Source organism: Equus asinus, chromosome 21, assembly GCF_041296235.1.
Source record: "Equus asinus isolate D_3611 breed Donkey chromosome 21, EquAss-T2T_v2, whole genome shotgun sequence".
NCBI lineage: Eukaryota > Metazoa > Chordata > Mammalia > Perissodactyla > Equidae > Equus > Equus asinus.
In genome coordinates, this window is record NC_091810.1 from 53,819,721 (window position 1) to 53,840,498 (window position 20,778).

The following is a 20,778-nucleotide window of genomic DNA, read 5'->3' on the forward strand; positions in this document are numbered from 1 at the left end:
TAATACACTGAGATATGCGCCAAGAAAACTATTGGAGAAAATCCCTAGAATAACATCTTAGATGTGATTTGAAGGATAACTGAATGAAAAGAAAGGGACTTTCAGATAAAGAAACATATGCAAAAGGATTCAAGTACATGACATAGTATGGAAACACTGAGCTGCCTGCTGCGCTTATCTTTTATCAGCCTTTCACGTCACTTTCTGTCCCCACCCAACACTCTGGTTGTCAAAAAGAGAATGGATGCAGAGCCACAAAAGAGCCTTAAAAAGCAATGGCAAACAATTTAGACTCTATCCTCAGGTGGCTGAAAGTGACCAAAGCACTGTAAGAAGTCACTAGCAGATCACTTTCTACTTCAGAATATTACCATGGGGAAGGGTATACTAAGAGAGTTCAGGAAGATTAACCAGGAGCTCATTACAATAGGCTAGGAGAAAGATGAAAAGATAGTAGCAGTGAGAATGCAGAGGAAGGAAAAACTGAGATATTAAGGCAATAGCATGAATAGAATTAAGTGACTCAATAAATACAGAAGAATCGAGGGATGTTTTTGTGGTTTCATTTATAAATAGGTATAGCTCCAGACACACAAAAGGTTATTCCTGAAAAAACAAAACAAAACAAAAAACACGAATGGGTATAGCAAGTGTATTGCTTTAATTTCAAAGTATTAAGATAACATTTCTGGTTTAGTTTATAAGTGTGAGGAACTTTTTACAATGAATAACTAACTTACAAGGAAGATAAAATTGTACATGCCATTCTTGTTAGAAGCAATTTAGTTTTTTTGAGACAACAGAGAGGTTAAATTCATGTAAATTAAAAAATAATAACATAAGAAAAATTGTAATCCACATAAATATTTTTCACTGGAGTTTTACATTGGAGTGGAATGTTATAGTTCTGCCTTGCTGGAGTGAAAAGTGAAAAAAAAAAATAAAGTGTAGAGGAAGAAAGGAGAGAAACAGAGACAGATTTGGGTGGGGCTAAAGAAGTACAGAGATGCGAAGAGAAGATCTGAGCAAAAAGGAGGGGGGAACAAGAGAGGCTTCTGAGAACTACACAGACTACACCAAGTTTATCCTCTATCATAGCATTTTTCAAGGGGGTGATGAAATTTAATGGGTTTCAACCAGGACTTTTTTTTAATAAAACAGAATAAAATACAAAAGATGATATTACATCACTTGGGGTAGGAAAATATTGTTTTTGTAAATCTACTGTTTCACATATTCATAGGCATGTACCGAATTGTAATGTAAAATGTATCTGTACTACAGGGAATTGACAAAAAGGTTTGAAGATGACTGCTCTAGAATAATTACTAGAATAACAAGTTTGAAAACTATTGCCCAAGAAAAATTCAGAATGTTATTGCTTCCTTTTGAGATGCTAACTAGCTGACTGTGGTCAATGTTCATTTATCTATACATTCACATACTCTGTTTCTGAAAAGGACTGCCACATATTTCTAGACTAGGGCAATTATTCTGCAGATAGCAGTGGGCAAAAGCAGAGAAATATTACAGTATCCAATTCACTCGGCCAGAGTTTCCCTAGCCTGATGATAGGTGCTATGTCTCCTGATATTACAAATGATTACTCCATCAAGTACAATACCACATATTCCACCAAAGACAAGAAACAATTGTTTATGTGGATTGAAAGAGAAAAAAGTAAAAATCAGAAGGACGCGTCTTCATACTGTCCCACCTGCTCCTTTAAAGAGGAGGAAGACATGAGAGAGGAAAGGGATCAAAAGCAAAATGTTTTGTGGCAGTCTGTAGAGTAATCAAATTAAAGCCACAGAAAGAAGCAAAATACCACTCTTCCAGTATGCTGTTTTGGGGAGGAGACAGACTTTGCAGCAGGTTGCCCTGGGTTCAGATCCCAGCTCTGATACCTCCTAGCTGCTTGTCCTTTGGAAATTTAATTACTTTGGCTCAGTTTTAAATAGGGCCAGTTTCAACCTCAGAATTGTTCCACTAAATGCGATAATATAAATAGTTTATCTAGCATACGGTAGACACCAAATATTAGTTCTTACAATTAAGTGTAAAATTTTGCACTACAGTTAGTGCCTCAGATATTCAGTGAAAAGGGAGAATGGACCAAGGTAAGCTTCTTAAAAGACAGGCCAAGGAGTCTAAATATATGAGTGAGAGAAAGAGAATGACCTTTACTTTTGCTGGAAACTGGACTTTTTGTCATTTGGTATGGTAAAACTGGTGATTACTACTCTTGAAGGCCAATCTCTTGAGAAACAAACTGAGCTTAAATCAGATCCTGAGAAAGTAAATGGGGTTGATTACTCGAGATGACATAATCTGTCCGGGATAGACCCATGCTAGACATGGATCTAATGGGATTCACATATCTGGGCAAAAGTGGTAAGCTTGTATTTTCTGTGCATTGGTGCCAGGAATTTTCCCCCATAGAAGTTTGTGTTTGTTATTTACCAGCTCTAGAATATACAATGGTTCTTTAGGGATTTAAGTCCAAGTTGCAAAGGTGGTATAACAGCTCCTCACTGATCACCAGCATCAATTCTGTACTGAGCTCAAATTCTGCTGCCTAACTTTCCAACCTTCTTAATTGGGCATCACCCTACTTATCAAATCTTATTTCCCATTATTTTTCATCACCTATTTGCTTTAGAAAGAAAGGACTCACTGTCACCGTTTACACATATATTCCAATCTAGATGCCTGAGAAATAGCCTACAATATAGTAGGGATTGAAACCTTAATTCTCTCCCCTGACTCAATGCATGAGGGACTGGGCTTAGAAAGGTAAATGAGACACGCACATTTCCTACTCTCAAGAAGTCCAACAATTTAGCAGGTAAGAGAAATGTAAATTATATTATCATGAAATCAGTGCCATAAGTGAGGTAGCAAAAGGTGCTAGGGGAACAGAGAAGGGCTCCTAACTCTGCCTGAAGGAGTCAGGAAATGCTTCATATCTACCCTACACAACCTTATTCAACTTACCTTTACCTTTTGCTTATATTCTCATTATTTTTATTCCCCCACCAAATTTTTTTCCTTCTTCCCCTTTGTTAACCTAAATCAATCCACACTTCAAGGATCAGTACAAATTTTGTCTTTTCCAAGATTCCCTTTCATCACTCTTTTATATATACTAGTATTCTTAGTACCTTAGCTTATATATTTTTGTTTCAAACATATTAGTTTCCCCCTCAGCTATATAGTAATTCTCTTGAATATCTGGCAGATTCTTAAAAATCTAAATGATCCACTGTATAGTATCACTCAACTGATATTTTAGCATATAATAAAATCATGATTGAAGGTAATCCTATGTCCTAGTACAGTTTAACTGTCCAGCACCAACTGTCATAGACATTCTCAGATCTCCAACTATACTTACAGGCTAATTCAAAAGTTTTACTAATTCCACCCATCATATATTTCCAAGATCATCAGTATAAGTCTTAGTGAACTAGTTCTAATATGCTTCTAATGCTTTGGATTTTAACATAGACTTTCCCCACTGCAGAGACTGACCATGAACAAGCATTCTACCGTAACTTAATCACCTCACAAATTCTCCCTAACCAGATCTGAGTATCCTTCCCCCAACAATGAAATCAACTCAGGTTTGTCTACCTGTTTTAGCAATAAGAGGCAGTCCAGAACTTTAGGCACTATCTAATCTTCCCATCTTTAATTTCCATTCCTATAAAATAGAAATTGCACCATGCTCCAACCTGTTAGTGTCTTAGAGTGAAGAAAAAGGAGTATATGAACTAGCAACTGATTAGTAAAAAGGACAGAGGTGAAATCTGAAATTATATTTTAAGCTTCATTTAGTTCTAGAATGATTAACAACTTTCTGTGTAACTATTAGGCCCTCTGGTTATTGTGCGTCCATTTTTCTCTGTTAAGGTTTATCCTTGCACTGTGGATGATTGTAAAACTGCTATTTCCAGTGCAGGAAAAAAAATATTAAAATAAGTACTTAGAAAAATTCCAAGTTCAGTTAAAAACCAAAATTTCAAATGTAGATATGAAAGAAAAAGAAGAGCCAATAAAAGTATAATTTGTGCTTTTGAAGTGAAGGGAAATGAAGTTCAAAGACAGTAACAGAAAAATTATCTGAAGTAAATATGATACTGAAAACCAAAATGGTTCACCTTGTCCAGGAAAAACTGACACATAATTCCCAGCCCCAAGAAAGAAAGTAGGAAGGACAAAGAAAAAAAAGAAGGCAGTTTAGAGAGAGGCAGTAGAGAATTAGTTTGGCCTCAGACTTTTCCACTTTACAACTCTCAAAGCCAGAAAGTAGGGAGGAATGACTACACAGTTGTGAGGAGGAAAAACGTAAACTTAGAATTTTATACCCAATTTCCTCTTAGACAACAGTCATCTATGCACACAAGACCTTAGGGAACACAGCAATCACAAACCCTTCTTGAAAAAAACATTGCCCTGAAATCTAGCCAACTAAGAAATTAATCAACTAGTCAAGATTAAAGTAAAAAAGATTGGTGGCAAGGACTGGATCAGTTTAAATACAGAACTAAGAGTTAAGAGTCTTTGGGACTTCAGATTATTGAAGAGAATATAAATAGCACAAGGCTCAACAATATAAAACATTTTTAACAAAAATGTGGGGGGCAAGATTGGAGAAAAACTGAATGTGTACTGATATGTTCATCTTTCATGTCAGGAAAGCAAATGCTACTGTCAGAAGTTAGAACATGATTTTTAAAAGTCATGATGATAAAACTCAAAGTTTTAATTAATCTTTCTTATTAACCTGACAGAGCCCTTTAGGAACTAATTTCTTGTGGTAGAGAAGTATACTGATTCAGTAATTTCTTTAGTTTCATTTTCATCCCCCCACACCCCAATTAAGTGTAAATAAAATGAAATATTTTTAGTAAAAAAGACGGCATGATCCAATTTTTCTAAAATTATATCCATGTATATACCTCGATAGACATCTGGAATGATGCATACAGATTGTTAGCAATTAATTTGCTGTTTTGGGTGGCGGAAGTCTCCCCCTTTTACACTTTTAATATAATGAACATGTATCATTTTTACAAAATCAGTCATTATTCTAAGGAGAAAAAAAGAATGAAAACCAAAATTCCTGTCCAAGTCACATTTCTCTCTTTCTACCTTTGGCTGTAACTCATTATCAACATCCTGTTAGCTAAGAGAGATGTTTGCTCTTGAACCCAAGATTTGCTCTAATTTCCCTTTGTGTTCCTCAAAGGAAGCATGGTATAACACGAATTAAAATCACTTTAAATAACTACCTTTTATTGAGTCCTTACTACTCTCCCAGTGCCATGCCAAAACCTTTCCCATCCATTCTTTTTTTTTTTTTTTGAGGAAGCTTAGCCCTGAGCTAACATCTGCTGCCAATCCTCCTCTTTTTGCTGAGGAAGACTGGCCCTGAGCTAACATCTGTGCCCATCTTCCTCTATTTTATATGTGGGACACCTACCACAGCATGGCTTACCAAGTGGTGCCATGTCCACACCCAGGATCTGAACTGGTAAACCCCAGGCTGCCGAAGGAATGTGAGAACTTAACCACTGTGCCACTGGGCTGACCCCTCCCATCCATTCTTTGATTTAATCCTCACAACCCTGAGGCAAGTACCTTCCCTTTTTACAGACAGGGTAAAATAATTTGCCTAAAAGGTCACACAGTTATTAGGTGGCAAGGAGAAGATTCAAAAACCTGGGTCAGATTATACAGGTCAAGCTCTTAACCACTAATTTTGAAGTAGGACAGGACTGAGTTCAAATCCAGATTCTATTATTAGTAGTGTGAACTTGGACAAGCAATAAGTTGTCATCTTCATTTTTTCCATCTTCAAAATGGGTAGGTTACCATCCTACCACATTATACTGTCAAAAATAAATAACAGATAAAGCTCTTGGTCTTCCGTTTGGTACAAAGAAACAATAAGAACGTCAAGAACAATATGATCTCACAAAAGTAACTAAAATTTATAAATACCAAAGAAATTTAAGTCATGTACCACTGAATCTTAGTAGAAAGTTTTTCCATGTTTCCTTTTGAGTCTGTTCACAAAACATTCCCATATTCGTATTGTAACATATAAGTATAAATTAGAGCTTGAAGAATTATAAGATTTTAGTAAAATATGACATAATATTAAATAAAATTTGGGCCAACCACAATAGATCAAGCTCCTGAGCATGAAGGTTACTACTTGGCTCCATTTAAAGTTGCCTCAGGCAAACTCGCCCTCTTTTGCAGCTAAATCATCCCTTAAAACCATCAACTTAAAAGCAAAAGCAGGAAAGAAACTTTATGCTGTTTGCCTTGAAAATTAGTTTTACTTTTGATTCTACACTCAAGTCCTAATTACTTTAAATAAACTGTTCCAAGGCTTCTCTGTTCCCTGAAAAATAAATTTTTTATCTAACAAGGAAGCCACAGAAACTGGGTTAAAATATATAGCATTGTTCTTAATAAGTAACTTGGCTGAAATAAAAATATATCTGCATATTTATAATAATTAAAGGACATAGAAAAATAAATTTGACTTCTGAAAGAAGCAATCTCAGTAATTTAAAAAGCCACTTTATAAACCACCATATTAAATTGTGAACAGCTAATCTCCTCCATAATAATTTCCAAGATACATATGCTCTATTTCAACTCAAGTTTTAGCATAATGACATTTCCGGGTCTCAGGAATAATATGCTATACTACATTTAATAACTGGGTTAAAAAAAATAAGACCTTCAACAATCACTCCATAAATTTAGTGACACCTAACAGCAGCAAGTGGTTTTGAAACCCCCAACAATAATCTGCACCAAAAGGCATACTTGAACATGCATACCTCAAGTCATCACTTGGTTCTTTTTTTTCTGGGAGTTCCACATGCTTGAAGTCTGCTGACTGGTGCTCTTCAACAACATTGAGCTCCTGGCTTATCATGGGAACCTCTGAAGTACATGAGAGCTCCCCGTCATTGGAGACTCCAAAGAGGTCTGGGTCATCTTGAATTACATCAATTAAGAGGACATCATCTTCATATGCTTTAAGAATATCTGGAAACCCCACTTTAATTTCTGAAAAGTTCTTAGTCATTTTTCTACCACTAACTTCAGAGGAAACTCGTCCGAATGTTTCTTGTTCCTTAGAGCAGAAGGCAGGACTTTTCTCTACACACCCAGGATCACAAGAAAAAGTACTATTTTCAATTCTGAGAGAAACAGCTTCCTTATTAGCAACAATATTGCCTGGTTCAGAGATGTGGTTAGATGGTTTATTATTATTACCTTGCTTTAAAAAGCTTGGAGAAATATTCCAGGAATTCTTACGGCAGTAGAAGTCAGAACTAGCTTGCACTGCAGTTACACTATTTTGTATGCTCAAAGATTGAGATCCTGACGTTGCTGTGGACACATTTTCTTTACTCCTATTCTGCCTTACCTCTGCTCCAGATAAACTGTCCAGAAGCTCTAGGGGACTATATGCTTCTCTCTCTGATGATTTGGCATTTATTTCTTTTCTTTTCTCTGTTTTATTCTTAAGTAATGGAATTTTAAAATTAGTGAGCCGTCCTGTGTTCAATATTTTAACCAAGTCTGGAACCACACGTGTTTGCTTAGCAACACACGCTTTTCGATGAATAGTTTTGCCTGTAGAGTTATTTGTTTCCTGGCCGTCCTGGGAAGCCATTGTCAAATTAAGTTTTGCTAAATTCCCTTTATCTTTTTTTTTACTTCCTGTTAAATTTTGAGTCACATTAGTTAACTGAGTATCTTCAGTAGTATTAGAAACTACCTCTGACCCACTCCTGCTCGGTTCCTCTGACTTCATTTTTTTATCATCACTGATTATAGGTTCCTTTATAAGCATTAAAGTAGGTTCTACTGCAGAGACTGAAGACAAACAATTTAAATTAGAATCCAATTTTTCTTCACTCGAAGATTCACTGTTTGTTTCTGTTATAGAACCTTCTAACAATAATTTGGAGTTAGTAAAATGAGTTTGATTTGTTTGGTGTTTAAGAAAATCATCTTGCCTCAAGCCTTCCTGAGACCCAGGAAGAAAGTAATTTGATTCTGGCAGGGAAGCCTTTTTCCAACACTGGGCAGATATTCTAGCACATGAATAACATGGCCAAGTTCTTTTACCAGTCATTGGTATTGTTCTGTGACAGCCTAACTCCGATTCTTCAGCTTCATTTCTCAAGTCTTCTTGTGAAGATTCCTTTTCAGTTGAATGGCAATCACTAGGTGATTTCACTACTGAGCTTTTCACGGACTTAAAATCCTCTTCTGGCTCCACGCTTTTACATCCTAGGGGCTCTGAAGCATTCTTTGTTTCTTCTTTCAGAAGTGGCTGGAGGGTTTTCTGAAACACAGCATTTACATGATGTTCAGGACTTGTTTTCTTTCCTACTGTTTCTGGAAAATGTGACAAATGATCCATTGGAGAGAGGGTATTAGGGTTTACTTTTCTCAAAACTTTCAAAGGATTTTTTTTAGCCTCCAAAGTCTCTGCTTCCTTACCCTCAGCACTCATTTGGTTTTCTTGTAACACCAACTCAGACTTGTTATACACATTACAGAAGTTCATCTCAATAATCACTTCATCTGATTTTTCAGACACCTTTATCCTTTTCCTGGGTTTTCTCCCAACATCGCTCTCCTCTACTGAGTATTTATTTTCTTCACTTTGAAGGCAGGAAAGCAAGCCATTATTTTTACTTTGGTATAAATCCGTTTCTTCAAGCAATAACTGATTTACTCCCATTAAATTTTCTTCAGTTTGTAAAAGCTGAGGAATACTATCTGTGTCACTCTTATCTGCAAGACTGCTAAGGTTTTCGTTCTTTAACTTCGAGGAGTTTTCTGGTACGCACATACATCCACCATCAGGTTTATACTCGAGGTTATTTTCATCATTACAACCCTTGGAATGGGGGAAACAATTGCAATCATGTAATTTTAAAACAGAATTATTTTCTACTCCAGGTGACAAGCTGTTACAAGAATATTTCGAAGTATTCTTGTACAGTTCATCTTGGAATTCAACCTTAATATTTTGTGTAGCCTTATTTTCCGTTATTTCGGAAGGTGGGCTTTCTAAGCTTTTAATTCGAATTCTTCTTTTAATACCTTCTCCTAAACCTTCCTTACCCAAAGACTGCAAGAAAGCCATACTTTGAAATTCACTGCACTCCACTGTTTGGAAAGATTCCGAACTGGTTAATGATTCCTTTCTTACCAGGTCAATCCCTGGCTGTGGATCTTCACTTGAGGCTTCAGTAACTTTTCTTTTTTCCTTGGCTGATCAAAACAACAAAACATACCAGAAAAGATTTTATATTGAGGAAGAAAAAGCAGTATCACTTAAAATAAAAAATTGTGAAGCCATCCATTTTTATTTCCCTGAATAGCTGTATGGAAATATACATTTGTTTTAAAATGAAAGACCTCACTTCTATTAGGGAACTACATACAAACCTGTAAATTCTAAGGCAGCTGAACAACCTCTAGCATCATCATCTCACACCAGCCAGAATGGACGACCAGGAGGAATTCCTTTTATAGTAATTCTAACCAAGGGCTCCTCAGGGGGCAAACAGCTTTTATGAGAATTCCTGTTTTTGCCCCCCTCCTGGTCAACCGCGTACAGAGTAAAGGCCACACAGCCAGATTTAGGTTGAACACTAGCGGTCAACACGGGTGGAGCAGGCTGAGGTGCAAGGGCTGGGAAGGGAGCCCGCCCCCCACCCGGGCGCTCTCTTACTGTGTCTTCCGGTCTGCAAGGGGAGCTTCGCCTCCTTCGCGGCTTCTAAGCCCGGCCCGTCGGACGAGACCGAAGGGCCCACCCGGCCCCCCGGCCCCTCCACACGGCGCCTCACCGCGGCCCTCCCAGCCCCGGACGCCTCACCCGACGGGTCACTTTCCACTTCTTCTGGCCCGGACGCCCGGGCCACCATTCTCCTCTTTTGCCTGCTCTCCTCGCGCTCCCTGGCTTCAGGGCCGCAGCCTCCCGCCTCGCCAGGCCCTGGCCGCCGGCCTCGCTTCCTCAGGCCTCGCGCGTCGCCCTCACGCCCCGGGGCCGTCGCGGGGCCAGAGGGCGGGGACCGCTGCATCCGCCCCGAGCCCACCGCCCTGCCCGCCGGGGCCGCCACACCCGCTCGCAAGAGCCTAGTGGCCGCAAGAAGGCTGCTCCAGCCACCGGGAGCCCACTGCCCTCAGCCCCGCCCGGCGCCGCCCACCACCAAGGCCCGGGGCCGGAAGCGGAAGTGGGGCCCGCGCCGTCTAGCCCTGGAAGGCGCGGCAGGGCCCAACGGGCGGAAGGACCGCGAGCCTCTGCGGCTGGCGCCCTCTTGGGCGTCGCTGCGCCTGGCTGGGCTGTGGTGGGAGCTCCCTGCGGGCCTCCGTCGTGTCTTTGCATATGCAGGAATCTCCCGGAACCCTTGGGAGCTGTCATGCCCACCTGCTGCCGCTCGTTCCTGGCTGCTGGCAAAGACCGCTGTAGGTCAGTGCCTTGTAACTCCACCCCAAAGCTCCTGGGACCCCTTTCCAAGTGCCTTCCGCATATGTTCACCTGGATATTGCATGCTCGCCTCAAACTCTGGATGTGCTAAACTGAGCTGCTCTCTCCTCACAGGCTTGCTTTTCTTGTCTTGGTGGTTGCGCCACCGTCTACCCAATTGTTTAAGCCAGAAACCTAGAAACCATCAGAGACACGCATCTTTCCACTTCATCTGCCGCAACCGCTGTCGTTAGGTTTGCTTCATTCTACTTTGTTTTTGTCAGCCACTCTCCCCTTTGCCATTACCTTGGCTCTGGCTCTCAGATTTTGACTGTCCTACTGCATCAGCCTCCTAAATCTTAGTCATGCTTTCATCCTTTCTTCCACCTGCTGCCAGGCCATGCCCCTCCAGTGAAAAGGGATCTTGGCACTTCCCACCTTGACTCTTCAGGAACTCCTTTGCTCAAAGATTAAAACCAACAGAAAGTCCAAACTGTTTGGTGTGGTGTTTGTAGCTCTTTTCTGATGTGGCCCCTGAACATTTAGTTTTGTCTCTTGCTGTCGCTGTAGGGGAAAAGTTGTGCTTCAATGGAAAACTATGTATAGGAGTCACGCTTCTGCATTATCTGGTTCTGATTCTATGGGAGCTGTTTTACAACAAATAAGTTGCAAATAAGTGGTAGCAGTGCAAAATAATGGTTTGTAGACACGCAAACTCTGTCCTGTAGAAGTTCAGTTGACTTCTCGCTCCCGCTGTAGAAGCAGCCAGTTTTGCCTCCATTTGCACATTCATTTCAATATTCCTGATGTATAAATGTGCCTGTTCAAAGAACTGGTGGTTATAAAATCTGCCTGAAGACAGACATAAAATCTTTAACACATGTTCATTTTTACCTCTATGAGAGTCAAGATTTTATCTTTTTTTTTTTTTAACTATCTTTTAATACCGCACCTACCCTGCACTAAAACCACATTGGACTGCTACTAGAGTTCTCTAGATTTCATATGCTCTGTCATGCCTGTGCCTCTCTACATGCTAATCATGGAAATTCTTCCTTTGCTTGTCTGCTTGGTGAACTACATATTTCCCTTCAAGAATCAGTGCAAGGATCACCAGCTTCCCTGCTGCCTTTCTCCTTAAACTTGGATGGGTCAGGTGTTCCTGTGTGTCTGCTCACACATTTCTTTCAGTTGTTTACTTGTGTGTCTCCCTAGGGAGACACAGATATCTTCTGTTAATCTTTGTGTGTTTAAAGAGGAACTTGGTGATTTTGAACACAATTTGTGTTATGCATTAAAGGATGGTAGGTGTGATGCATTGAGAGTGAATACTGTGGCAGTTTGGGTGAGCAGTTTAAGTGAAGCATCCTTAGGAGCATCTATAAAATAGAACTTAGGTAAAGGAGGTGTAAAGAATCTAGGAATGTTTCTTGTCTCTTTTTGCTTGTAAATACTCCCAGTAAAAGGGAAACCAGTTTAAGAATAGCAGAATTTAGAAAAAGTTATTTTAGGGATTTCAGACTACATGCTCATTCCAAGTGTACTTTGTGCCTCAGTTTCCTCATCTGTAAAATAGAACAATAGTATCTCCAGAAGGAAACCAGAATATGTCATCCCAAAATATGCCTTTTGACATAAAAATTATTTTGAGCTGAAGGCAATTAAGAAGCAGCAAATGCGGGAAAAACTCTCACTACCTTCTCCCCCTTTTCTGCCTAGAGTCAGGAGATAAATTCTCCTTTATTGGAGAAGACTCTAGACTCTTGCCAGCCTAGAGATGGCACTAGAGGAATCTGCAAATAAACCGTACTCCGTTAGTTTACTCCCATATATTTTTCTTCCCACAGATCATCATGCTTGGAAGGCTAAAACTGCTTTCTTCCGTCCTGTCATTTCTACACAAATTTATTGTCCTTTGTTGAAGATGCCATGTAGGCCAGGGTTCTAAGCCATCATTTTGAGTTACTCTTCGCTGAGGTTTCTCTTGTGTGATGTGCACTGTGTGCATTAATAAACTGTTTTTCTCTTGTTAATCCATCTTTTTGTTAAAGATGCCCATCTGAGAACTTAAGATGGGTAGAGATAAAGTTTTGCTGCCCCTACATCCTCATAGCATTCTCATGAGAATTAAATGTGCTAATAGTTGTAAAGTACTTAAAACAATGGCTAGAAGATTGTAAATCCTAAGTAGATTTGTTAAATAAAACCCCAATATATATTGAAAGATAGACTCTATATAATTCTGATGTTTACTACCTTCAAAGTAAACATTGCTACTAAGATCTTAGTAAAATAAAGATAAAAATTCAGTCCAACTTCTTTGGTCTGAATCAAAACAGATGGTCTTCAAGTCGGCTACAGGCTCAGGAATTTAAAAACTTTTGTGCCCCAAACAGTTAAACAATGCATAAAAGAGGACTGAGAAGAGCTTAGTAGCATAGGAAATTGCAAAATCAAGCACAATGAGTGTTCTGAATAAGAAAGTTATAATCTTTATTACAGATTTTAAATTCCTCATACCAAACTGCTTTCACAGAAAACTTAAGGAGATTACGTATGTTTATACAAGATTTTATTGATCTTCTGTTCTCTTCTGTGAAATGATTATCATAATCCTACTATTGTGCTTGGCAGTGTCTGGAAAGGGCAGGCACAGTTGTTTACCAGAAAAGACTCAATCCTCCCAGTGGCAGATCTCACACACTTGGGAGTCTAGAAGATGGAGCAGAATATTTATTTACCTGTACCTATTGGGTTGCATCTCAGTCCACACAGAGTTGGCCCTATGTGGGTGCCTGGGAGTTCCCTTCTCTACTAGTCTCCACACTTTTTCTTTTCTACCCCTTTCCTTTGCCCCTGGATCCTGGCTAACAATACTGCCCAGCCCTTGAAGTCAGCTTCAGGGTCACCCCTTCTCCAATGGCCCTTGTACATGGCAGGTTCTAGTTCTGTCCTGGAAAGATGACAACAGAGCCACATTCTCTACCTTCCACAACTACAAGTTGTAGATTATTGATGCACAGGATCAGCTACGTAATTTGTAGGGCTCAGTGCAAGATGAAAATGCAGGGCCCTTTTTTAAAAAATTAAGGATTTCAAGACAGAGACAGCAGAACATTAAACCAAGTACAAAGCCCTGTACAACTACACAGGTTGTTGCCCATGAAGCTGGCCCTACAGATCCGTGGTGTACTTCTGTAAGACTAACAAACCTCTTATTGTTAATATTTATCAGCTCTGATATCAAAACCTCTCTTCTTTTTTGTGCCAGTCCTTGGCCAGTTTGCATTCAGAGCAATTCCACACCCTTCCTCTGCCCTGCTCTGTATCACAGGGGTCAGCTCCTGCAGTCTGCATTTGCCATGCTCTTGGGTCATTTGACTTTGGGTGAGATTTGGCTAGTAGACGACACTGGTAGGAGAATGGAGAAGGGAGACTTTTCCAGATTTCTCTCTGCTCCAGGCTGCCTATTAGACAGCAGCTGATTCTTCTCTGGGACTCCATCTTTTGCTGGCCAGGCTCACTGTAGTGCAGTTTCAGCCAGGTGCATTGAGGTGCCATTGTCCTTCCAGCCTAGGGGTAGCAGTGGCCTTCTGCTGTTAATAACCCCTGGGCACCTCACCAAACCCTGTTTTTTCAGTTCTTCCATCCCATCTCCTGGATGACACTCCTCTGTTTAAAATACTTAAAGTAATTTCTTTTTTCCTGGTCAAAGACCTCCCGTGTAATTAAGGGTGCAGGTGGAAGGAACTAAGGGAATGAAAGGACAGACTTCTGTTCTACCACAGTGTCAAGAAATATTCTTTCACCATCTTGGAAGGGATACCTAAATAAAGCAAGAGTAAATCTGATGTTCTCCCAAGACATGGTGACTTTTCTTTCTTCCAAGGATTTCCAATATTTTCTCCAGGGTCAGCTTCTCATTCAATTTTAGATTGTAAATCTTCTGCCCAGGAATATCATTGAATCTGACGTTCAGCAAAGAATAACATATTGATACCCTTTAAATGTTAAAAATCAATGATCCTATTTTACCTCTGGAAAGAAAAATCAAAATGTACCAAAATCGATCGCTGGCCCCAAATACTTGAGCGCAGATATTCAAGTCCAGGCTTGAGACTCTTAATTAACTTTCTCTCCACTAGAGGGCCCCAAATCCAGAGCAGCCAAGGATGATGCACCACTCTTTCCTCTGGCTCCAGGAACTCCATGCTCTTAAATCATAAGAGCCTTTGATTGTGTCACTGAGTCAGAAGAACTCAATTACTCAGTGTAATAAGTCCAAAATGGAACACAATAGGAATTTGTGAGCAGAAGAGGAACTTAGAAATCATCTACTCTAATTTCTTCGGTTTACTGAGAGGCATGAGAAGCTAAGGAATTTAAAAGTGCTGTGAATCAATCATTGCCTGTGTTTCCTCTGTTTGCTGCCTAATCGCCTGCATTTCCAAGTGACCATTTTGAGAGAGAGATTGAAACAACACAAATTTATTCTGCTTCTTCTTCACGCAGCAGCACGTCTAAGAATGCCTGTGGTGCATATGTCCACCCTTTAGCATCTCTGTAAGGGGTCTTATATTTATGCCTCTCAAATTTTCCAGTTGAATTAGGGCTGTCATTGCAGTCTATCATTTTGTTTGTTTGTGGAAGAGGGAATCTCTGTTTTGCTATCCAATATGGGATAACCTCAGAGAGGAGGGGGCTGTGCCAGTGGCTGCTATGTTAAAATCTAGCTTATCAATGGATAGAGTGGATGGTTGCCTATGGTTTGATTTGAAGTGTAACAGGAAAAATTTCCTTCTATTTAGTCTCTTTCCCACTCAAGAGAACATTCTATTAAGTTTTTATATACACAGATGACTTCCAAATTTATATCTCCAGCCCCATGTCCTGCTCTGTATCCATTTGTCCATACCTCTGATCCAAGTGACCAGGATAAATGTTCCTTGCAGGCTTTGACTCCCTTAGCAGAGAGCATTCACCGAGAGTTTTCCCTTTCTGCTCCAGGGATTGCCCCAATGACCCAGAGCAGCTATCTGGCTTCGTTCAGGGCATGGGCAACTAGGAAGTGCAGTGGCGTTAGCATGCCTGGAGAAACCTCAACCAGCAGGGATGGGGAGCTAGTGGATAAGTGCTCCTGCCCCCTGCCCTTTAGACAGACAATCCTGGAGGCATTTTGTATATTTTATCAGGTATCTCTGAAGATTGCACATGGCAGCAACCTTGATAACATACCTTTTTATTGGCCTTTCCTCCTTCCTGGTTTCACTTTCCGTATTCTTACTGCTGGCCCCTGTACCTCCTAAATAAACTACTTACATGTACGTCCTGGCCTTGAGCTCTGTCCAGGCTAAGACAATATCTATTTGACATTTTAGATTTACATGCCCAAAATGTAGTTCTTGATTCCTCCACTTCTTCCATAGGTTCCCCAGCTCAGTAAATGGCAACTACATAATTCCAGATACTTAGGTCAAAAACCTTAGACTCAACCTGGAATCTTCTCTCTCACTGGCCCACTCCTCCACCCCCATCCAATCCATCAGCAAACTCTGTCTGCTCTACCTTAAAAGCATATCCCGAATCTCACCATTTCTCATCATCTCCACCACTTCTGTCCCCTAGTCAGGCCACTTTCCTTTCTTGTCTGGAGTACTATAAAAAACCTCTTAACTGATTTCCCTATTTATAATCTTACCCCACTATTTTCTACGTAATAGTCAAGCTGATTCATTAAACTGCAAGTTCCCTGGTTACCTATCCCATTTAAAATAAAATCCAAAGTCCTTCTGATGGGCCACAGGCCCTGCATAATCATGTACCTGTAATCCCTCCACCCTAATATTCTATCATTCTCCTTCTCCTTATGGTGCTCCAACCCACTGGCCTTCTCATGTCACTTGAACAGGCTGAGCATGCTCTCTCTTTGAGTCTTTGTGTGTGTGTGTGCATGAGGAAGATTGGCCCTGAGCTAACATCTGTTGCCAATCTTCCTCTTGTTGCTTGAGGTAGACTGTACTGAGCTAACGTCTGTGCCAATCTTCCTCTATTTTATATGGGATGCCCTGCCACAGCATGGCTTGACGAGAAGTGCTAGGTCCATGCCCAGAATCCAATCCTGCAAACCCTGGGGCCCCAGGGCAGACTGCACAAACTTAACCACTACGCCACCGTGTCGGCCCCTTCTTGAGTCTTTTCCGTTTGCTCTTTCCCTGCCTGGAAGGTTTCTTCCCGCCAGAATCCATATGCTCCACTCTCCGACCTCCTTCAGGACTCTGCTCAAATGTTACTATAGAGAGAGACCCTCCTTGACCATTGTCAAAAACCAAATCTGGACTTAGTAAGGAGAGACTTCTGTTTAGGAGAATTATTGCAAGCGGGGGAAAGAGACTATTGCAATAGGGAGAATGCTGTGACCATAAGATCTGCAAGCACCTCCAGAGTTAGGCAAAGAGTGTTTTTATTTTATAGAGAGGAGAAAATAAAGCTAGAAAGAATCAGGTGTGGCATAGTGAGAGGACAGGGTGATGCAAGCAGATAGTAGTAGATGTTTGAGCCTGAGGCCAGCCTCTTCGCAGGGGTGGTTACATGCCGACTCAGGGTGAGGCTAAAGTTCAGGAACCTGGAGGAAGGAGAGAAACTTAACCAAAGTTTGGTTAACAAGCGTTTCGTTCCAATTGATCAGTGGGTTAAGCAGTTCAGCTAATTATTTATGAGGCAAAGAAAGAGAATTTTGAGAGTTTGTGTCTAGCCTTGTCATGGGTAAATAAGAGAGGTGCTTGTGAATCTTATCTCAATATATGGGAAAAGGTGGTTTCTTTGCAGTAAGCTGTTTTCTGGGACACAGAGGGTGGGGGTATTTCTTAACCTTCCCTATTTTCCAGGATCACAGGGCTCAGTTAAAATACAACACTGTCACCACTCAAAGATAGAAAAATCTTCCCATGCACTTTCCCGGTTTAATTTTCCTCATGGCACTTTCAACATGTGCCATACAGTGTATTTATTCACTATCAGTCTTCCCCAAACCCTAGCTAGAGCAGGGCCTTTCTCCATGCTCTGCTGTATCTCTAACATTGAAAATAGTGCCTGGCACAGAACAAGCCCTGAGTACACATTTGTTGGATGCACAGGGAACGAAATTCCCTTTTTTGAGGGGTTGTGGAATAGTGGGACTGTCAGAATTGAGACTCAGGAAGGCTGATTTGGAAAGGCTGTGCAGGACTGCAGGAAGGAAGAAACCAACTAGAGGGCCCTTTCCACAGTCCCCGTGTTAAAGTGAAACCCTGGAAAAGCAAGCGACAGATTCAAGAGACCTCGAGGAAAATAAATTCCTCTTGGAGAGCCAAGAGCGTGTCTTATTGCTCTCTCTTCTCCCAGGCCCTGGCGTGACACCTGGTCACTGGTCAATCCTCAGAAACAAGAGTCAGTTAACATTTATGGTGGCTCCATGGATATTCAAGGGAGAGTTGGAAGAGTTTGTGTCTGTTCTTATGTTGAAGAACACCCAGTTAAATTGAAATTTTAGATAACTAACAATTTTATTTTAGTAAAAGTATGTCACATACAAATACTTGGAACATACTTTTACTAAAAATATTTGCTATTCATCTGAAATTCAGGTTTGCTGTATTTTATCTGGTAACCCTACCTCTACTGCCTGAGCAGGTGGAGCCCCCCAATTGCTGGACCCACGTTTCTGAAGTTGTATCTTTTCCTAGATCTTGGCCTCAGTAATCCATCACTAGGTTGGTAGATCTTTGATGCTTCTAGGAAGTTAATTGTTATATTTAACATGGCTTTTCTAGTTATCTTCAGTGGGAAGGTTATGCTGAACCATCTGGTCCACTATTACTCAATGTGTAAGTCACCCATCTCCAGTCTTTTCCCTTCCTGCCCACTCTCATACCACAATTTCTAATATCCACTGATAAGACAAATGTGATAGACATCAAAGGCAGCTTCTCACATTATTTAATAGAATAATTTTGATTGTATTCCTGTTGGATACTTATTCTCAAGAAGCAATTTCTTCCAGGAGCAGAAACACCATGGGAAAATTTAAACCACATAAAAGGAGAAATAATTCTGTATTTGTGGCTAAAATACCTAGGTATAAAGATAGTTACACAACATTGAAATAATTAAATGCAAACTATAGTTCAGGGACTCATTTAGGCCCTGGGTTTATAGCAGGAAAAAAATCTCTGCTTTCATGGAAACTGCATTCTTGTGGGCAAGAATGACAATAAGCAAAATAGGCAGTGTATCAAATGGTTATAAAAGGGATGGAGTAGATGATAAGCTGATGGGTAGGGAGTAAGAGAAGTGTGCCAGGGAATGCTATTGGAGATGTTGCAGTTGTGGAAATTAAAAGGAATCTTAATTACATTGGAGTCAGGAAGGCCTGTAGGAGGAGCTCTCATGCCCTGTCACACATGGTCAATTATACCAAACAGGAAGAAACTGACACTTGCATCTAAGACAGGAAGTAAAACTACTTTACTACTGAAGGAAGATTTCTCTCCCCACCCAACAACAGCCCGGCCAATGAGAAGTGCCACAGCTCAGCCAATGAGAAACGCCACAGCTCAACCAATGAGAAGCCATTGACACCCTGAACTGAATCCCCCAATGGATTTTAATTTACAACAGCCCCTCCCTACTCTCCCTTTTTCTCTATAAAGGCAGCTCCCCTCTTCTGTTTTCTGAATTTGCTTATGGTTTGCCACAGCATGCACATCTGGAATTGCAATTGTTTTGGCCATTCCTGAATAAACTCGTTTTGAGTTTTTTTTTTAAGTTAACACAGTTTTAAATAGGGTAGTCAGAGAACATCTCTGAAAGAAGTAACTTGAAAGAAGATGAACAAGTCGTGCAAGTACTGGGGAAGAATGTTCTGGACAGCAAGTACTTGAGGCAAGAGTATGCCTGCCGTATTCAAAGGGGCAGCAGGTGGCCAGTGTGACTGGAGGAGTGAGGAGGAGAGCAATAGGAAATTAGTTCAGAATATTAAAGGATGAGTTAACATCATAACACATCAGTGCATTCTTCAGCACCTTCTCTGAAACCTTGAATACAAACCAATGTAACAACAAAACCAACAGAATGTATTGTACACTATTAAAAAATTATTTGCCAATATTGAAACAGGTGAAACAATTCCATAAAATTCTGTATTTCTAGTTTCTCTTAAAAATTGAGGATCTGGCAACATTGTTGCCTTAAGAAACACAGGCCAAATCAGTGGGAGTTGAGTAGCTGCTGCCTGCTTCAGGCAGAGCAGTGTTCTCCAGTTTGCCACAGTCCCCACTACTCCTTGTTGTCCTCAGTCCCCTTTGCTTGCTTATGCTTCCTACCTGGCCCCTATCAGCCTCCAAGTTTAACTCCCACTCTAAATTTATATATTTCAGTTTACAGGAGATTTGCAACCCCATCATCTGTGCAGCTCAGAAACCATCCCACTGTATCTCTCTCATGTTATTAATTCCCTATGCTATTTTTCTCATGATCTCCTCAGAACCTTCTCTATTTTCTCAGTCCTCCAGCTCCATACTCTTGGCTCTACAAGCGAAACTATCTCCTTTTCTGGGGAGTATTCTTGGTCATTTTGAGATTGTTGTTTTCTCTGTACCACTAAGTCTTTGTCTTTATCTTTCCCTTCTACTCAGGGAAATAAAGACCAACCAAATGAGAAAAGCAAAGTCTATTTATTCAGAGCTTGCTATAGCAAGGGTGTCAACCACCATCACTTGTGTTTTGGCAGAGACTCAAAGACAGGCAGAGCAGTGGAAAAGCTTGTTAGTGAAAAAGAGGGAAAGCTCCAGGTGCGTCCTGATTGGACGCTGTGGGCATGGGGAAACTAGGAGTGAGCTACCTGTGTGATTGGCTAGGGGTACATATTTGGCTTTCTGTGATTGGTCCTCACTTGGAAGCAGGGAGAAAAATGAGGGGAGCTGTCAGTTATTAATCAAGTCCTGGCCATTTTGGGCCAACTGTTACAGAAGTTACTGTTTAACTTCTTGGATTGTTACTAGAGATAGCATCTGACTTCTTACAAGTCTGACTTATAGCAGGCTGCCTTCCTGGGCCATTTACTGTAGATAAGGGGGTGAGTTTCCTGAGCAGGTTGCTACAGATTGTGGGGCAGAATTCTATTTTTATATATCATCTGGCCATCTCTATTTAGTCTCTCGTTCCTTTTCTCCTGCCTCAGAGAAAGAGCCTTCTTCTATTTTTCCATGGCTAACTCT

General features: G+C 40.6%; 1 protein-coding gene and 1 long non-coding RNA gene across 11 annotated transcripts in view; one reads left to right on the plus strand and one right to left on the minus strand.

Moving 5' to 3' along the window:
• TOPAZ1 (testis and ovary specific TOPAZ 1) overlaps positions 1-10,269 on the minus strand; it is an 80,780-nt gene extending 70,511 nt beyond the window's left edge. For 4 of the 9 annotated variants that reach the window (XM_070492793.1, XM_070492791.1, XM_070492790.1 and 1 more), the window contains exons 1-3: positions 9,791-10,269; positions 9,266-9,327; positions 6,867-8,950 (exon numbers count right to left, since the gene is read on the minus strand). In XM_070492793.1, coding sequence (XP_070348894.1) covers positions 6,867-8,950; positions 9,266-9,327; positions 9,791-10,139 — 2,495 coding nt within the window. In that variant the 5' untranslated portion in view covers positions 10,140-10,269. Of the gene's footprint in view, positions 1-6,866; positions 9,328-9,790 lie in introns of all 9 variants that reach the window. The other 5 variants (XM_070492795.1, XM_044754655.2, XM_070492794.1 and 2 more) reach the window with 5 other exon arrangements.
• A 38-nt stretch (positions 10,270-10,307) lies between these two features.
• The window catches only part of LOC106838427 (uncharacterized), a 55,480-nt gene continuing 45,009 nt past the window's right edge, over positions 10,308-20,778 (plus strand). For both annotated transcript variants that reach the window (XR_011496414.1, XR_011496415.1), the window contains exon 1: positions 10,308-10,528. This is a non-coding gene — a long non-coding RNA (uncharacterized lncRNA). The remainder of the gene's footprint in view (positions 10,529-20,778) is intronic.